At 37.4% G+C, this 20,023-nt stretch overlaps 1 protein-coding gene across 2 annotated transcripts in view; it reads right to left on the bottom strand.

The window, feature by feature from the left end:
* jupa (junction plakoglobin a) overlaps positions 1-20,023 on the bottom strand; it is a 36,194-nt gene that overhangs the window by 7,590 nt on the left and 8,581 nt on the right. The window contains exons 2-10 of one of the 2 annotated variants that reach the window (XM_056252734.1): positions 9,099-9,153; positions 7,143-7,310; positions 6,695-6,948; positions 6,298-6,536; positions 5,271-5,472; positions 4,870-5,014; positions 4,465-4,568; positions 3,454-3,792; positions 1,583-1,735 (exon numbers count right to left, since the gene is read on the bottom strand). In XM_056252734.1, the coding sequence (XP_056108709.1) occupies positions 1,583-1,735; positions 3,454-3,792; positions 4,465-4,568; positions 4,870-5,014; positions 5,271-5,472; positions 6,298-6,536; positions 6,695-6,948; positions 7,143-7,310; positions 9,099-9,111 (1,617 nt within the window). In that variant the 5' untranslated portion in view covers positions 9,112-9,153. The remainder of the gene's footprint in view (positions 1-1,582; positions 1,736-3,453; positions 3,793-4,464; positions 4,569-4,869; positions 5,015-5,270; positions 5,473-6,297; positions 6,537-6,694; positions 6,949-7,142; positions 7,311-9,098; positions 9,154-20,023) is intronic. The other variant, XM_056252733.1, reaches the window with a different exon arrangement.

Genomic DNA, 20,023 nt, shown 5'->3' on the forward strand with positions numbered 1-20,023 from the left:
ATGTTCAGATAGCTTTCACTCAATGTCATTATCTCATTTTTGACGGAGTTGGCGTTTAGAGGCTTTTGCATCTGAACTCTTCATATATATATATATATATATATATATATAAAAAATTAAACTTGCATATTGTTGCCTTATTGTTAGTTTTATTGCTTCTATTGCTCTCCTTATTTGTACATTGCTTTGGATAAAAGTGTATGCTAAATTATTAAATGTAAATGTGAAACAGTAGTCTGTACATTGTACACGTGTGTAATGATGGGCATTGTTAAGAATTTTAACTATTTTAAATTGTTCTCAATTATTTCGATTTGTTTAATACTTTTAAGAAAAGATTATAATAATTAGAAAATATTTTAATGTGATTTTTTTTTTAAATACATTGTACATACTGACAGATTTTTCATATGACACTGATTAATGTCTCAAGAGTTAGTTGAATGCTGGATGTGTTGGATAATTAAAAATAATTAGAATCATTGGAATACACTTGTTGCACTACATGTTTTTTTATTTACCAAAAAAAGAACTGGCTCATTAGGGTCATTCATTTGGAAATTGATATATACTAGTTGGGTTACATGGGCTGCGTTAAGCCCCGACAAAACGTTGCACAACGTTTTTTAAACAGAAACGGTGATGCGTTGAACACACTGTTCTGATGACGCAAGAGTTGCAACTATGGCAGCTGAGAAGGCCATTCTTTGTGAAGAATTTTCGGAGACTGATGAAGTCGGTATAAATATGTGTTTAATACTACAAAATATGCCCGATGTTACAGTTACTGCACTTGCCGCCCAGAACACAAGAGAACATCCCAGTCGAGTGAAGGGATTTGTGGAAATTAAAATGGAATCACACATCTTACCTAATTCAGACTAAAACGCATCTATTTAGCCTCACATACTGACTTTATTTGTAGTTCATACTGTTTTAATACCCTGTATTTTCTTTCTCATTTTTAGGAAAAGCACTTAATTACCATTGTTTATTTCTATACCAAATGTCATACACTTGCAATGAAGCTAAAACTATAAACAACTACATCATTATGTTGATATCCTATATTTTTACAATAAAACTTACGACAAACGTCTTCTAATATCCTCAGTTGTTGCGTATACCGAGCTGCATAGAACACATTTGTAAATTACTTTCCTTGAACCCATTGTACGAGTTCACTTGAATACCGCGTGCATTATATACATGTTGCTGCTGATTGGACTGCAGTTCTGACACATCCACCAAACAAGAGAAAACGCATCTCAAACCCCGTTGCACACCCGTGCACGCCGTTTCCAGGAAACATGACGTTCAACCCGGAAACCGTAGCAAAACGTTGCGCACCGTTTTGAACTTGAACGTGCCCCTGGTTTTTGATACACTTAAAAGCATTGACTGAGTAATTTGTTTGGGAATTGGACTCCTCTGATTGTGCTACATGTTTCTGAATCAATAAAAAGAACTGGCACATAAGAGTCATTCTTTAGGAGAGTCCTTTTTTTTTTTAAAGGTTAAACACTTGGTTCCCCACCCAAATTATGTGTCCATGTTACAGCGACAGGTGAGGAATGCATACCTGGTATTGTTGTTGAGCAGATGAACCATGTTTCTGTGCATCCTGATGAGCTTTTGAAAGCAAAGTGACCAGTTTGGGAATGACTTCAGCGTCTCTCAAAGGACCCTGATTGGCTGGTAAAAGTGCCAGGTTACGGATCAGACCAACCACAGCCTGTGATTAAGACAAATGTGAGGTCAGCAAGATATGGTTATATACTGCACAACAGGAGACCCAAAAAGGCCCTATATGGTATAAACTACTCATTGAGAGGGAGACGCCCACAAAATATTGTCCCAGGGCCTGTGAATTTAAGCAACAGCCCTGTCACACAATTAATAAACCTAGGAAATTAAATGCTTTTACATTCTGCGGCTTATTAAGAGCTGTTTTACTCTACATACGGCCCCTTCACATCATGTCAATTTTACTTCATTTAACTTAAAGGAGAACTCCGGCGCAAAATGAACCTTTGGTCTAATAAAACATTGGTACCTAGTCAACCGTTCTCTGAGATTTGTTTTCATGATAATCGAATGTAAAGTGTTTTATCTCTAAAAACTGTTTAGCGTATAACGCTAGTAATGGGGGCATATAATAAGTAAAAAGAAATCGCTAGTTTATACCACTAACAAGGCTCAAAATAGCCCCACACGAACACAGTAACATAATGAGGGTCCCTACTCCTACATGCAAAACGAAGCATTGAGAACTTTGTAAGTGTACAGACCGTTTAATAAGAAGATAAAGACAGTCCACTTCGTGTATACAGACAGGAGCCATCTTTGGAAAACAGTCTCGACTAATCAAACCACGAACGCCATTCATACAGTTCAGAAGTTCACTGAACTTCATACAGTTCAGCTCACTTAGCACGTCGTTCGTGGTTTGATTAGTCGAGACTGTTTTCCAAAGATGGCTCCTGTCTGTATACACGAAGTGGACTGTCTTTATCTTTATCTTCTTATTAAACGGTCTGTACACTTACAAAGTTCTCAATGGTTCGTTTTGCATGTAGGGACCCTCATTATGTTACTGTGTTCGTGTGGGGCTATTTTGAGCCTTGTTAGTGGTATAAACATGTGGCGGCAGTGGCTCAGTGGTTCATGTGGGTTGTCTACAAACCGGAAGGTTGGTGGTTCAATCCTCGGTTCCACCTGACCAAGTGCTGAGGTGTCCATGAGCAAGACACCTAACCCCAGCTGCTCCCGACGAGCTGGATGGCGCCTTGCATGGCTGCCGTCGCCCGTCGGTGTATGAATGAGTGAGTGAATGGGTGAATGGGTGAATGTGAGGCAAAATTGAAAAGCGCTTTGGTGGCCATTGGGTCTGTAAAAGCGCTATATAAATGCAGTCCATTTACCATAAACTAGCGATTTCTTTTTACTTATTATATGCCCCCATTACTAGCGTTATACACGATAAAACTCTTTACATTCGATTATCATGAAAACAAATCTCAGAGAACGGTTGACTAGGTACCAATGTTTTATTAGACCAAAGGTTCATTTTGTGCCGGAGTTCTCCTTTAACCTTACTATTTTGGACACTTTCAATTGTGGAACGAATGAATCAAGGGTGACAAAAGCTCCTGTGAATGGGGTATTTCTACAGTGGCACTGGTTTAATGCTTCATCCACACCAATAAGTGTCAGTATATAGCCTAGAACAACTATATAGTAAAATGAAACAAATTAATAAAAAATATATAATAGTGCACCTTTAATTGATTTGATCAATATGGTTTCCTGAAAACTTTTAGGAATAAAAAAAAAAAAAAAAAAAAAAATAGTTCTTAAATTTTTTTTCTCCCTTCTTTGGTAGTTTGCAAAGCCATCGATTGCTCACTGAGGTGCTAATTTGACAGTTCTCTCTGTTTTTCTCTCACTTACCTTAATGACGGGCCAGTAGTAGGGCTGATTGAGCAATTTGACAATAGCGGGGATGCCGTAATCGGTTCGTACGGCATTCTGTGCTGTCTCAGCATCCGGGTGCCGGCTGGTGAGGTGGCGAAGGGCACAGACAGCTGGCTCGATCACGTCCTGTTTTGAACCGGCCCTCAGGATGGTGTGAATCAGTGCCTCCACACCGTTACTCTGGGTCACCTGTGTTTTGTTGCGTGTGTTGTTGCAGGTGAGGTTGGACAGGATGCCTGTTGCACAGGTCAACATGTTGATGTCATCAGATGACAGCAGACCAACTAGCACTTGGAGCAGATTTTCCATTCCGTCCTGCAGGGGTCGACAGAGAGCATGCATTGGCACCAATGAAAATTTTCAAGTTCAGTTAAAGCAGCAAGGCTTTGCCATTTTATTTGGAGTACAATTTGTATAGAGCAGCGGTTCTCAATCTTTTTGACTCAAAGGCCTCCCACTGTCCAATACATTATTCAAAGGCCTTAACCTTATAGACTATATATACATATTTCCATTATTTCTGCTGTAATTATGAAAATGCTAGTTTTCAACGTTTTTTTTAATTAACAGAAACTAGGAGAGTCGATACATTATATTAAATGAATTAACCACAATTCATTAACCAAAATTCGATAACTTCATTATTCTAGAAGTTTCGAGAACTGTATGTTTGTACAGTACAAAAATCATTATGTCCCCATAAAACATGAAAACCAAGAATTTGCACAAAATGTCCTTACAAAGCAATATCCAGATTCCTTGTCTTTGTGGGGAAATCTTTTTGGTCCCCATGAGGAAAACAGCTTATAAATCATACTAAGTTATGTTTTTGGCATGATGTAAAATGTTTAGGAATAGGGTTAGTGTAAGGGGATAGAATATACAGTTTGTACAGTATAAAAATCATTCCGTGTATGGAAAGTCCTCATAAACTATGGAGTTTGTGTGTGTAAGATAGTTAAGATGGTGTTAGATGCATAAATTGACCTGTTTGGTTGCAGCGTCTGACAAGTTTCTCAAGGTCCACAGGCAGTTTTGCATCAGACGTTGACTAGAGCCAGTCAGATGCTTACCAAGAGCTTGCATTCCACCTAAAAGAAAATGTTAGATTCGTTTGTAAAAAAACAAAACATCTTTGTTACTTGAAATAAAAAAATGAACTGAAATAAAATATTGAACAAAAAAACTATTATTTCAGCTAGTTGAATTGAAATGAAAGCATAACATAAAAGCTAATTCAATATATATATATATATAAACTATAATAGTATCTCAATGATACTAAAATGACACTTTGCCCGCCAGGCAACCACAATTTTGATAAAAAGCCACAATTTCAACCATCATTCATGTCCATAGTGGATTGGTACTTGGTTTTCCAGTTTGACTTACCAGCATCTACAATAGCAGGCTTGTTACTCGGGCAGACAGAGAGCACTTTGAGCACACGGCTAGTGGTCCAGAGCAGCTTCTCATAGTTGTAGGTTCTCATGATGCTCACTAGACCCTCAGGGCCACCGTTTGCAAGAATAATCAGCTGTGAGACAATCAGACGTTAACATGACAAACAATAACATTTGAAAGAAACTCAACTTAAAGAACAACAACTCAACAAACGACTAATACATTTATTTTGTAAGATAGTAATGTTATTAATAAATTAAAATAATAAGAATAGTTATCATTTATATATTTTCAAACCTATATATACACACAACTATATTTACAAAGAAATTATAATATATATATATATATATATATATATATTTGATCAACATGCATAACTTAAACACCTTGCTCTCCTGGTTGCCATAGGACAGCAGCTGTAGGCAGTCTGTGGTGATGGCCAGGAACTTGGGGTTGCTTTTCTTCAGCAGGGGAACCATCCTCTGCAGACCGTCAGCCAGACGCACTGCCATCTTGGCTCCCTCTTGGTGCAGAAGCAGGTTATGCAGGGTGGTGATGGCATAGAAAAGAACAGAATCCATCGGAGAACTGAAAAAGAAATGGGTTAGATGGTTCAAATCAAGTGCTGGCTTAATTTCCTAATAGTTGGGGATATCCACGTTCCGACTAATGCAAAAAATAAATAACATAGCTTTAGTTTAGGGTGTCACATATATAGCTTATGGAAGCATTATTATTAATAAAAATTTTTATTTTTTTATTTTTAAATTAACAGTTTACCCCAAAAATTAACATATCGTCATTAATGTCTTCCCAACTAAGCTCTCCTTATTCATTTCACCAATAAAAAAACAAAAGGAGATATTATGCAGAATATTCATGCTTGGTTTTATTAAAGAATTTACCAAACACTATTTGTTTTAGGACTTTTAACTGCCTTTCTGCAGCCTTTTGAAGTTCAAATCAAATACTGGTGAAATTTCCTCATAATTAGGAATATCTACATTACAAATAATGTAAATAAAACATATGAACAAACAATAAATGTATAAATTAATAGCTTTAGTTTAGGGTGATACAACTATAACACATGAACGCTTTAAAAATCACATTTTCAATAGTTCCAACATTTTGTAATCATTTACTTACCATTATGTTTATCATACAATAAACGCATGAATCAATAAACTACATCAAAATATCTGAGCTTGGTATTACAGAATTTAGAACACAAATTTTTTAAAGACTTTTTAACTTTTTGAATAACGAATTATCGTGCACTTTCATTGTATGGAAAACCGAGGCTTGGACATTCTACCTAAAGTCTCATTTTGTGTTTTACAAAATAAATCCGTCACATGGGTTTGTTTTAGGCAAACAAGTCCTTTACTTCAGTATTCCAGTCTCTCTCACCTCAGCATGCGCACCAGAGCTGGAATGCCCCCTGATTTGAAGATGGCGAGCAGCCCCTCGCGGTGGTGTGAGAGGTTGTGCAGGATGCTGGCTGTGGCGCGAGTCGTCTCCATGTCGGACGTGTTCTGCATGGCTCTCACTACGGCGGCCACCATCTGCGGGGACTGCATCAGAGCCCGGCGGGACGCATCCTTGCGGGTCAGCTGGTTCACGATCATAGCTGCCTTATTCACCACGACCTGAAGGCGAGAGAGAGGGTCAACAGTCAGGACATGAAGCTACAGTACATAAATAACGTACTTCTTTTTTGTATACGTTTTTGTGACGTAGAAATAGATAGAGAACAGTGAGTGAGTGTTATGACATCAACAGATGTTTAATACAAGCAGCGAGGTACCTGGTCTTCATCGTTGAGGAGTTTGGTTAGCTCTGGAATGGCGCGTGTAGCGAGTTCAGCATCATCCTGGTAGTTGATGAGGTGAACGATGGCGGCTTTGAGTTGCTGAGATGGTTCGGCTAGCTTCTGAACATTGGTCTGCTGGGACGGATCGATCTGTGTGGAAAGGATGGCCGATCCCTCCAACAACGTCTCAGGAAACATGGCCGCCCTCAAACGCTGGGCACGGGTCAGATTTAATTGAGACTCCACCTCTATAGGAGAGCGTTATACAGAAAGAATTATAAACTGAACTAAACAGCTTATTTTTGCATTTTCTATGCTTATTTTGGAGGGAAATCTGAAATACATCTGCATTATATGGATCATGGCAAAGGCAATTGGTAAACTGATATAGGAAAGTTGCTACATAATACAATTATTTTGATATACAGTATATGTTTTTCACCTGCAGGGTTCTCTGTGAATGTGGTAGTGTAGGTGAATTTCTTGTTGCTGTACTCTGTTCCATTTTCGTCTGAGCGAACCGTAGTGGCTCCTGATTGGATGCCTGAATCTGTCCCGTAATACGACTGCTGCCACTCTGTGACCTTCACCGTGCCTGGGGCCTCTGCCACTGATACACACACACACACAAACACAACATGATTTGAATTGATCTATTACCTCTGTTTCGTCAAAACCATAAAAAACTCCCTCTGAAGTTACTCCAATAATCATGCAAAGCATCATGGAACATAGGAAAAAGGGGGATAGATGATCTCAAAGCTAATAAACGTGGATTACAAGGCACAAAACAATGTTCATTTCATTTTAACCCATTAACTGTCCCATATCGGGACACTTGGCACTCTTTTTTTAATTCGCTTTTATCTATTCGCTCTATCACATATTTTATTAATCATCATAAATTGGGTTTCAGTCAAAAACATACACCCTGTGTATTCATCCTGTGAAAACCATTGACAGACATTGTGTTATTATTACTACAACATTTTTAAAAAAAAATCATCTTAAGAGAGAGAAATTTTATATCAGGTATCGGCATATTTTAAAGATTTTTTAATTTATCAGTTAAACAATTTTAACAGTTAAATATATGCTTCAAATCTCAAAATGAATGTATATTTTTATACTGTACATTATAATGTTGTGATGCCTAAATTCACTTGTAGCATTTAAAAAATCTATTTAAAGGCAGGGGAGGAGATTTGTTCCAGAAAAATGTTTGTTGGTTGAAAGTCTCTTCACATACTGATAGCAATCAATAAGTTAAGTGGTCTAAATGTATTTACATGTATATATCGTCTGTGGAAGGTGTAGGAGCATAAAATGCTCATCCAATCATTGCATTCGGCCTGATGCATATGATGTCCTCCCTGCCTGTCAACGTATGTATTTTCATACCCCCGCGCGCGCACCTGCTCACGCAGACATCACACGGCATTAACACGTTTCATGTTATGCAGAGTTAGACAGACGTCAGTCACCGAGTACAACAACCGAAACAGCAGCCGCCTTGTACAGTTCTTCCAGAACCAAAACAATGAGCTTATGCAGCGTTCACGCCATGACTACTGTAATTTTGAAGAGATGGAAACCCGTGACGCTATACTCGGAGCTGTTCGTGACTCGAATTAATGCAATTCAACGGCAACACTATCAACGCTGAAATGAATCTGCAGCAGTCAGGTGGTACAGGTCAGTGCTCTTTAAGTTGTTTATGTTGATTATAATTGTAATGCTATGTGCTTTGAGAGATGAGGTATTTTAACGCTGTCTCTCATCCCGTGGTGCTTTGCAAACTCTGCTGTGCGTGTGCGTTCATGTGTTTTAAAGAAGGCATGGCTTTGGAGACACTGAAGGGAGGGAGGGAGGGAGGGAGGGATCTCATGCTTTCAAAGCTATCTTGCTATTTCTAGCTGCTTCGAAAATTGCCTAGTCTACCCTACCTTTAAGCTTCTATTTTATCTTTTGTAAACATAAAATAGTAAATAAAAGTAGATTTCAATACTGGGCATTTAGTGGTTATCAAGTCAAGTCAAATAAAGTCACCTTTCTTTCTATAGCGCTTTATACAATGTAGATCGTTTCAAAGCAGCTTCACGGTAATAAACAGGAAAATAATAATTAATGATACAAACTTCATCAAATATGAGACAAATTCCACTAAAGCAGCTCTACAGAAGACAATAGTGTAATTATTCAGCTGTTCGGTTCATTATTTTCATTGTTGCAAAAGTTTAATTTTGATCCAATAGTGTGAGTGCAAAGTCTGCAGACAAATCGATAATGTTACTGAATATTAAGTGTCTTTAAACCCCTGTCATGTTATCAGTCATAATTTTAAAATAATAATTGGATTATGTGGAGTTTTAATATTGTAATAATTACATGTACTTACAGTGCATTTCCATTTTGGCCTCCCGGACTCAAACCAAACAGCCCAAAAGTAAAACCTGTAAAACAAAAAACAATCATGGATTAAACAAATATTTTTCAAAAAGCAGCTGAAGCTCATTAAAAATGTAATTAAGTCATCCTGCAATCTGTTCTTGATCAACAGGACAAAACACCATTAGATACAGAAGTTCAAACAAACACAAGCAATCGAAACTGGTGCAGAGGATCATGGGAGAAGGGGAGAAGTGGAGAAGCAGGGAGGGAGGGGGGCGGTAGTGACGTGGGAATGCCAGCGGTAGATTTTGACCCTTGGCTTCTCAAACAAGGCGTGTGAGCTAATGCTTGACTGCAAGCACAACAACCTCACAAAACCGGCTCTGCGTGTTTCGACATTTACACACCAAAGCCCTCCCCTTTCTCCAACTCTCACACATTTAAACACACAACAACAATATCCATTTCAGGTAAAAGCACAATATGGGAACAGTATTGTTTCTTAAAATCCATTTTTAACTTAAATCAAGGCAACAATAAAACCTTGTTCTCAAAATAGCCAAGAACAGACCAAATGGATTTGCCTGCCATAACTTTTTTCCTTTTAGTTTTATCTAGGCTACACCTTGTACAGCCATTTTACTGTCTCCCTCCTGGCTTTATTTAAACTCCTCCTCATACATTATCAATTATTTCTCTCCTACCCTCCTTCAGGTACTCTACAGTACATCCTCAATTTCTCTTGCTCTCTATTATAGCACATTCTGACTGTGTCTTTCCAAAACCTTTGAACTCCAGAGGAGAAGAAGAGCATTTATCAGACAGCCTATTTAGACATAATGCATTTGTAATGATCTGATTGCTACTTCGTCACATAAATGTGTCTCTATAAAATAGAAATATCTGTTGGAACTACGATGTACTACGTTTGTATTATATGCAAATATCTGTTTAGAAGGAGTAAAGTAAAAAAATTTAAATAAAATAAGAAGCACTTGACTTTCCACTTCAAGTCACATCTTGTACCTCAAACCAACAATTTATGAGGTAGCCTGACTGATTGGATTGCCATCCGTCTTCAAAGACATTTACATTTGACTTTTTTCATGACTGGAATGGATAGCTACGAACGCAAAAAACGACAAAGAATATACCCAGAGAAGACAGATGAAAACACTGACAGATCATAACTACCAATTATTTTACAAATCTGTTAATCCCACATAAATTATTAGCAATAATACAGACAGATAAACAGATAGATTAGGAAAGTTAAATCTTTTATTTCAGCAGAGCTAGACAATAAGGACTGCCCGATGGCCTGATTTGCACATGATTTTAAGCCTTGCCAATTTAAATATTCAGGCGCAAGAAGACGCAGAAGAGAGCTCAATTCAAAAGTGTGAGAAGTTGTGTGTGCGCACACATCAGAAGCGCGCGCCCAGAAAGCCGCTTCTCAGACAGCGTGCGAATGCTGAATAGAGCTCTATTTCACGCATTCTTGCGCTTGAACGGACATTCACACAAAATCACGTCAAAAAATTCTGGTCTCTGCAAGCATCCTAGTAAACATAGTTTGTTATGTCTTAAGTGAAAGTGAATATAAACAGTTGAGAAATAAAAAGCATGTGTATCAGTATATTGGATCTGTGCAGTGACAGGAGCCTAATAAACCTGCTGCTGTCTTTGTTTTAATGTTAACCTGTTAAGCTTCAAGCCCACTATTGAAAAATCCCCAGAAATGACATACCCAAACTAAAACAGATACAGTTCATGAACCCTTTGCACTAAAAGCACAAGTATGATCTCATTTGAAAGCTGACACTTGGTTGTTTATTGTAAATGTAGAATTAATTATTGTCATAATGAAAAAAACAATTTTAAATAGCTTCAAAGTTTTGTAAAGTTATTAGAAATTTATTTTTATGAAACATCTTCATGAAAATAAAATTGAAGTTGGCCCTGGAGCAATCTAGAAATGCACTGCAGCTAAAGCCACATGTCTGACCATTTTATATTTAAAATCTGAAAATGATAAGTATAAAGCTCTGTATTTAGTTAAATGTTTTTCAAGATCATGTCAAATTACTTTATTTTGATTAGACTCTATTAGCAAACTGATGTTTAGTCATCTTCTGAGTCATCTATTCAGTCTATTGTCTCTATTGTTTTGTGGTGCCCCATTCAGTCTCAGTCTCCCCTGCACACATTTACACCTCTCCAGACTGGTTATTATGGCTCTAAATATGCATTTCTTTTGTTTGCATTATAGCTACTAACGACTGGCTATTCACAAGCTATTCATAGGGTTTCAAACCCTAATTTCTTTTATCAAAGTTCTCACTAAATATTTGAAACTGGTATCAAATGCACTGAAACATTTCAGTAAGCATTCCTATTTAGAAAAAAATCATAAAACAATAACTGCTCGTGGCAGGTGCGCCTGGGCTCGCTAGCATGTTAGCTTAGCACACCATCAATACACGACCATTTATGAGATTAAAACTATGTTTGCGCTCCAAACTCACTATATAACGCAAGTCTAGTGTTTTAAATAATCTTCTGTGATCTAACTTGGCTTCAGATAAAAAAAAAATCAGACAGAAAATGTGTTCTGAACGATGATGAAAGCTATATCGATTAGCATTACATTATAAATATAATCTATTATTATGAAATACCTGGCATGGCTTGAAGAACACAGGTAACTCAAATATCATTGCAATCATGTTTATTGTCTTCAAAACATCTTTATCTGCATGTTACAGCGATCTCTGTACTTTCTGTATCACTCAGTGACGTCCTGGAATGTCACATGACTATGGGTCTTCTTCATGATCCATATATGGACTTTTATTGGACATAATAGCGCCCCCATGCTATTGGTATGAATGGAAAACACAGCACATCTCAGTAAGAAGCGATCATTATGATTACATCGACGCATTTGGGTATAAATTCAATAAATATTATTCCTGTCTATAGAAATATGATGTGAATCTATGAGAATATATCAATATTTCTCCACATCTGCACATTGTTGAGCTAAAAGCCCTCAGGGACGTTGTTTTGTGAATCGCTATCATGAGGACAGCACGGAGTGTTTTTTATGAATGGACCAGCTGACGCTCATAATTCATATTAAAGGTATCGACTCGTTTTTTTCATTTCATAACTCCTTACACAAATTAAGACATAACTGTCACTATAAGTTTCTCAGAATACAATAGTGGTCAAATACTGAATCTTGAGTCTTATATCTTTTTAATGATGTATAGTTTGTCAAGGTATAACATTAAATCTGATAGTATATTTGAACTAAATAAATAAAAAAACGCTTCAGTGCGCCGACGCTCTGGAGAAGGTTAAGAGGGATAGTTCACTTTGAAATTAATTTTTGATATGTTTTAGCTTACCTCAAGGGCATCCAAGATGTAGGTGTCTTTGTGTCCACAGTATTTTCAATTTTGATATTTTTAGGTCAAACCGTTCTTGTCTGTCAGTCATATAATGCAGTCCTATGGGGTCCACCTCAAAGAGCATGCACAGAGAAGTCCAAATTAAACATGATTTAATGACTCGTAAATGTAAGTACACATTGATGGCCTAAGACACGAAACGAGCGGTTTGTGTGAGAAAACGAACAATATTTATATCGTTTTTACCTCTTGTAAACACAGCCACGTCCAAGTGGTCTGAGGTCGCCGGCGCTTCGGTCTTTTCCGGAAAGCACCGGAAGTGATCTCTCGCGCGTGTACGTCACTCATACAATTGTTTATTTTTTATTTTTTTGGAATTGTTTTCTTTTACGATGGTTTAAACATCCCGGATAAGCGCAAATTAGTACCCTTTTAATTAGCCGTCTTACCTACAATCTCTGCTCTGTGTAAACAATGAGTGATGTACACGCGCGAGGTTTCACTTCCGGCGCTTTCCGGAAAAGAACGAAGCGCCCGCGCCCTCAGATCACTTGGACGTGGCTGTGTTTACAAGAGGTAAAAACGATATAAATACTGTTCGTTTTCTCACACAAACCGCTCGTTTCGTGTCTTAGGCCATCAATGAGTAACATTTACGAGTCATTAAATCATGTTTAATTTGGACTTCTCTGTGCATGCTCTTTGAGGTGGACCCCATAGACCTGCATTATATGACTGACAGACAAGAATAGTTTGACCTAAAAATATCAAAATTGAAAATACTGTGGACACAAAGACACCTACATCTTGGATGCCCTCGAGGTAAGCTAAAACATATCAAAAATTTATTTCAAAGTGAACTATCCCTTTAATCAAACAACAAAGGACAAAGAAAAAGAAACACTCACTGTTTTTGACTGAATAACTTTTGTAACTTTAATAAGGATGAATCTGTATTGATACAGTGAAGACTATGAAGTGCTATTTTATATTTGATTATTCATTTTTTCTACCTGAAAATTACTGTTAGACTTACCTTAACATGAAAAGCAGTGTTTGTTTTATTTGTATGTTTGCTCTTTTGTATTTGTGCTATTGCTCATAATTTGATTATTTGTTCTTATTTAGCCAATTTACATGCCTTTAAAAATATTTGAAATTTACATGAGTTAGGCCAGTAGTTTTAAGACAATAACAAGGACTATTTTATTTATCTTATTTATTTATTACTTTTTTGTGGTGGGGCCAGTGACATTTTTTGCAGGGCAAATAAAAATTTGAATCACTGCAGAAAATAGTAGAAAAAATCCTTAGTATTGAGTCCTGAGAGGGTGATATGTGTTGTGTCAGTGTCTTACATGACATCATATCTCCTAGTAATGGACACAAGAAAGTGAAAAATGGCGGACAGAGACATCTTCGGATATACCACATGCACCATCATGTATGTGCTTTTTTAACTTTAGACCATGGGGAAAAGTTGAATGATACAAACAAAAATCGCAATACATAGGAATATCGAATCACAATACCTAGAATCGCAATTCTTAAAAATCACAATAATAATAGTACAACAGCATTCTATATAAAACATTACTAGGCCTATGTATTAACCAAGCACCTAAATGCACAGTGAAGTGGTTTAATGGATGTAATCCAATAAACTTTTCAAAATGCACTAATCAGAGGGTTGACATTCCCCAACCAGCAGGAACGCCTGGCCACAGCCCTACAACCAAAAAGCAAAGAAATGAAAGCTAGTAACATTTTAGACTCACTCTAGCCCCTTTCACACAGAGATTCCGGAAAATACACGGATAATGTGTCCCGGGATTTGTCCCGGGATCGTTTGATTTTGGTTCATTCACACTGCCAGTGATTTTCCGGAATCTGTGAGTGCGTTCACACACATCCCGAGTGCGTTCACACAGGGTGCGTTCCAGGACTGGACCTGGCAATGTTACTAGGTCCCCATCCCGGCATCGATCCCGGGACGTGTTTGCATTCACACAGAAGGCACTCTAGCAATTTTACGGCAATTTCCCGGGATTAACGCACTGTGTGAAAGGGGCTTCTATAAAAAGATCACATGATCAACAAGCCTGTTTATGTGCCGTAACATAAAATCATGAGAACAGATTGAACACATATTTTGGATGCCTTGCATGTCCACACTTGAAGACAGTGGTGCCCCTAAAGAGTTTTTGGAAAACCTTTTCTCTAAACAGCACAAACAACATTGCTAAGCAGATGTTTGTTGGTTTGCAACTGCTGTGAGCATTAACTCGTGACAAAATATGCCTCACGCTGACACAAATAGTCTTCCGTGTGTTACTACACTACACTGAAATGGTTCTTTAGAGTTTAGAATTTATTTATTCGACTAGTTTTCATTCAGGGTTATAACTGTAAAGAGGTTTTGCATATAAAGGTCCAGTGGTAACTCCCTTCACTATTGCAATGGGATCAGTACACACCTAGCTGGGTGTAGCCAAGTTAAAAACTTGTCAAAACACGTAAAACACAACAAGCAGCAACTTCTGCCAGGCCTGCAGGTGAACGATAGCAATTGCCTGTGTGAAAACTGGGTGTGGGTGCTTTCTCAAGAATCACATTTACACACCCACTTTGGTATGTCCATACACCGTACTGTAATTTGCAACAAAAAAAAAAGAAACGAAAAAAAAGCAGAAGCTATAAAACAGCAGATTATGACAGATTCGTTTAAAATAAGCTCTACACCTTTCTGATTTTAGTCATGGACCAAACAATTACAGTTAGTAAGTCTTACTAGTACATACTTGCATGCAGAATCAAGGTCTTTTTTAAAGGGTGAGGTCAATCACACATCTACAATGACACACCCAAAAATAAATGAAAAACTCCTATAGAAATACTAAAGGAACAACCTGAGGCATATCTAGAAACATTGGGCTCTTTTGACTTGAGGTAGTATGCAGCCACCCACAATATTATCTACATCTAGTGTACTATCTGCTGAGGGGGGAATGATTTATGAACCATTGATTCACTGCTGTTTCTGAACTCATATGAGGCATGTACTGTTGTCTCTACTTTGGACTTCACACACATTTGGGATGATGATTAGTTAATGAGTAAAGGTTTATTACTGTACATTCAATTTCACACTGAGAAAACCGAGCTACAAATCACACGCCCTTCAGAATGATCACCCACCCCCACCTGACCTGCTCCACCTACCTATCCCTTAACGGACACAGGGCATCGGTCGACTTAGCTGTTTCTGAAATGTGTTTGAGTCAGAATGAGCTGTAGATATGACACATCCCAGAACTGATTCCCAAAACTCTAATCCCGGTGTGACATTCCACACTAGTCCATGGTGTTCAACCTCTCCCACCCACTTTCTCTTATTCACACCCTGTCAATGACTTGCTGTCATGTACTGGCATATATTTACAAAATCGTGCCTTCACAATAGTAGTGCACAACACTGACCATATGAACACTATATAAATTTTTTTTTTAATTCAATAAAATTCTGTGAACCAAACCAACCAGCTCTAAAATTAATCAATTAAATTAGATTTAAAACAAATCCAAATAATTTTTATTTTAATTACATTAAAAATTTACAATTTTAGTTTTATGTGGGACTGAACTCACTCTTTGAAACATTGAAAATGACAATCATATCAGAAGCTAGGAATGCAGTGATATTAAAATTATGGGTGATAACCAAATGGTCTGGAAGCTTGTTTCCGCCCCGGAACAAAAAAGATAATTGCGACTTTTTTTAACGCAATTGTGATATAAATTGCGAGTTATAAATATAACGCAATTCTGAATTTTTAAATCACAATTCAGATTTTTTCCACTCATAATTGTGCGATATAAACTCACAATTTGTGTGGGCAGCCATGGTCAGACTGGTAACCTTAAGGTTGTGGGTTCAATTCTCAATACCGTCCAGAAAAATTTAGGTGGGGGGAGTGAATGAACACACTCTTAGCAAATGCTCTCAACAGTGTTTCTCAGAAATCGCTTACTGCACCTTTAAGTTAGCATTAGATGATGGCAAATTTATCTTAATGTATACATGTGGAAAAAGAGTATGCACAAATAAATATCCAACATCGACCAATACTGGTAACTGATAATTCCACTCTCAGTCTGTTGCTTGGTGACATGCAAATCTTGTTGCATTAACTTCTTTTGAAATAAAAATAAAATGCATAAATAGTAAATGTGAAGGAAAGACCTTGGGAAGTTGTCTTCCATCACGTTTTTTACTGTGTTCTTACTGTTCCTATGCATTTTAAAATATGTATGTAGGTTTATTATTTTTTAGCTAAGCGGGCATGGCCTTAAAAAAGCACAAACTGTAGGGAAGCGCTCATTTTAGCTATTCACGGAAATGTTTGTGCAAATGAATGTGCTGGGTTTATCTGTCCTATTTATTTTATTTTTTGATTTGTTTAATTGTTCTAAATCATCTTGTGTATTTATTTATTAATTAATCATGGTGAGGCAAGAGATGCTCCAATTAGTAAACCGGAAAATGTGTGTATATAAGGAAGCCGTCACTATAGAGGAAAGAAGGATTGGATGACTGACTATGGTTAAGTGCACTAAAACTGGCCTCAATGGTTGAAGAGGAGACTTGGTGTTTTAGTACCAGTTCTGTTTTTAGACTGTTTTATTGATAATCTGTTTTATATTTCTGCTCTTGATCATATTATTTGCACATCTGCTTGTAATAAACACCTTTTTTGGATGCCAGCATCACCCCTGTGTTTACATCTTGGTGCGATTCTCCTTGTGACCTTGTGGTCTCTATCACAGTAAATGGCTAAATTAAAATTTTTGAAACTCGTTGCTTATTAACTTTTTGTTTACAGAACCCTACTGTATCATTTTTAGGTCATGTACACAAATTGCTTGTTGTCTGTCTCAATCACTCACTCCCATTGACCTGTGCCTCACTCTCACATGACCTGACGGCTAAAGAATGTCAGAATCAGATGTGCTGATGTTGCTCATTCACACAACAATACTGAGTACTGACAGTGCAGCCAGTCACCATAATCTCTTTCTCACTGCCCTGCCCTCAGGACAGACAGGGAGTGCCACTGATAAGACTCAGGTTTGTGTGGTCTTCTCTGAGTCAACCTCTTTTAACACCTCTCATGATATTTAAAGATTTATTTGTCCCAACTATTAATTGATTCACAGAAGTACATTAAAATCCAATTCATACATGCAATGATTTGAATACACAGAGATAAGCATTTCTTTAAATGTCTGAATTCAAATTAATTGGTATTTATATACTCACATTTTATGCATATTCATTTTAAAGTGGGTTTCATATTTAACTTATGTTATACTAATTATGGTATTTTTAAATAGGAAATACTTCCTCATTGTAGGTTTATTATTATTATTAATTTTGATATTTGTTGGCAAGTCAAAAATGTCAGGGTGATATAACTGTCCTAATATAAACATGAAGAAAAACATATTGCTACAAAATAATGAAATTCTTGAAAAGAAAATCTTACCAAGTAGTTTGACAAACTTATATTATTATTAAGACATTTTTAAAATAAGTGCAAAGGTTTTATCCACCATATCAAAATAACAATAATTCATGTGGTGCAACCAAAATACGTAAAAAAACCAGGAAATGACATAATAGAAAAGACTACAGGTTAACAAGTGCTAAATGTAGTACGACTCCTCAAAAACGTAATATTATTTATTAATAAAGCCCACAACCAAGATTTATTATAAATAAGGGGTAAAGAAAACATTACTTTTTACTTGATTGTTACACCACATGACAATTTTAGAGTCATTTAATAAAAACTTTCCTTAAAAATGGTGTAAAAGTTTGCCAAAATCATATGAAACCAACATGAATACAAAAACTGTCTAAGTAATAATGTTGTATATTGTATATATATTATGTAAATAATGTTCCTGATTGATAACAATCAGGTTTTACCGTATTTTCCGCACTATAAGGCGCACTTAAAAGCCTTTAATTTTCTCAAAAAACGACAGTGCGCCTTATAATCCGGAGCGCCTTATATATGGATGGTGAACACACGTTCACCAAGATGGGGAGACAGCGCCGGGCGACTTAGGCCACTATCTGCCAATGGATCGTGGATGCCTGGGCTGATATATCAGTCTCAACTGTGATCCGAGCTTTCACGAAGGGAAGAAGAATAATCTCTTTATTCAGCCAGCTCACATACCCGTATTTACTTCCTGTTTTCGGCCGAAGTCCACAGTAGTCGATTGTCGAGTTCGCGCGCGCACGATCAAACCTCCTCCGTGTGTTCAACATCTGATTCGGATGAACTGACAGCTGACAGTCTGAGTCTCCACTGTTGCTTAGTTACCAATGATCGCGCGCGCGCACTCGACAATCGCCTACTGTGGACTTCGACCGAAAACAGGAAGAAAATACGGGTATGTGAGCTGGCTGAATAAACATCATTTTTATTCATATCTTTCACATTTACTGCAGTCAGATTCACCGTGTTCACTCACATGGCTGTGCACTTGTAATGACACATTAAGGATGTTAAGAGGCTAAAAGCAGGTTTAAAACTTGCCCCTTTTAAGTCAACAGGGTGCAAATTTTAAAAAGAGGATAACACAGTGTAGCCAACACCAGTTTTTGTCGTTGTTATCTGTACTGACAGCACTCCAAATTTACAAAAAAATTAGCTCAATGTTAAAATTGACCGGAGTTCTCCTTTAACGTTTGAACAACGTTACCATTGGAGTGAACGGAGTTGTCAGAGCGCTTAAAGTTTGACTTTATCTGACTGTTTTGTTGACATTCCCTTTAGCACATCTAGTGGATGCATAACGCAAACCCAGTCAAATGTTTGACTGCAGTATCTTATGCGCCTTATAATCCGGTGCGCCCTATATATGAAAAATGTTCTAAAATAGGTCATTCATTGAAGGTGCGCCTTATAATCCGGTGCGCCTTATAGTGCGGAAAATACGGTAGTTTAGTTTACTTTTTGGAAAAAGAAAAAGTTTTCCTTATTTTTTACATCTTCTACAAATATAACGTTCATCATCATAATATCACAGTATACTCAGGCTGTGGCCAGTCTTTATTTTTACAGTGACCATAATGAGCCATTACCATATTTACATCTGAATTACTGCCAAAAAGCAGCCATTTTGGATTCAGAGTCAGTCTCCAGAGATTATACTGCTATGCCTCTCATAGCTTTAATTCAGTAGTATGAAATCCAAAGCCACCCACACAGAGTACAACACACACACACAATTAATGACTTTGTGACCTGGTAGTCACCAGCTGAGCCTATACTGCTGAGAGCCTGCTGTGTCTGAGATCTCCCCAGACGCTCAGCTTGCTTCCGCTGGAGAGATCAAGTGGGCGAGCAGGTGGTCTGCACTGGCTCGGCCCTGCGGGTTTCTTTAACCCCAGAAGAAATGCACACACAGGCCTCTTAACATGTAGATCCATCAACCA

The sequence above is a fragment of the Rhinichthys klamathensis genome, unplaced genomic scaffold (genome assembly GCF_029890125.1).
Source record: "Rhinichthys klamathensis goyatoka isolate OS25496 unplaced genomic scaffold, OSU_Roscu_1.1 h1tg000098l_1, whole genome shotgun sequence".
In the NCBI taxonomy this organism is placed as follows: Eukaryota; Metazoa; Chordata; class Actinopteri; order Cypriniformes; family Leuciscidae; genus Rhinichthys; species Rhinichthys klamathensis.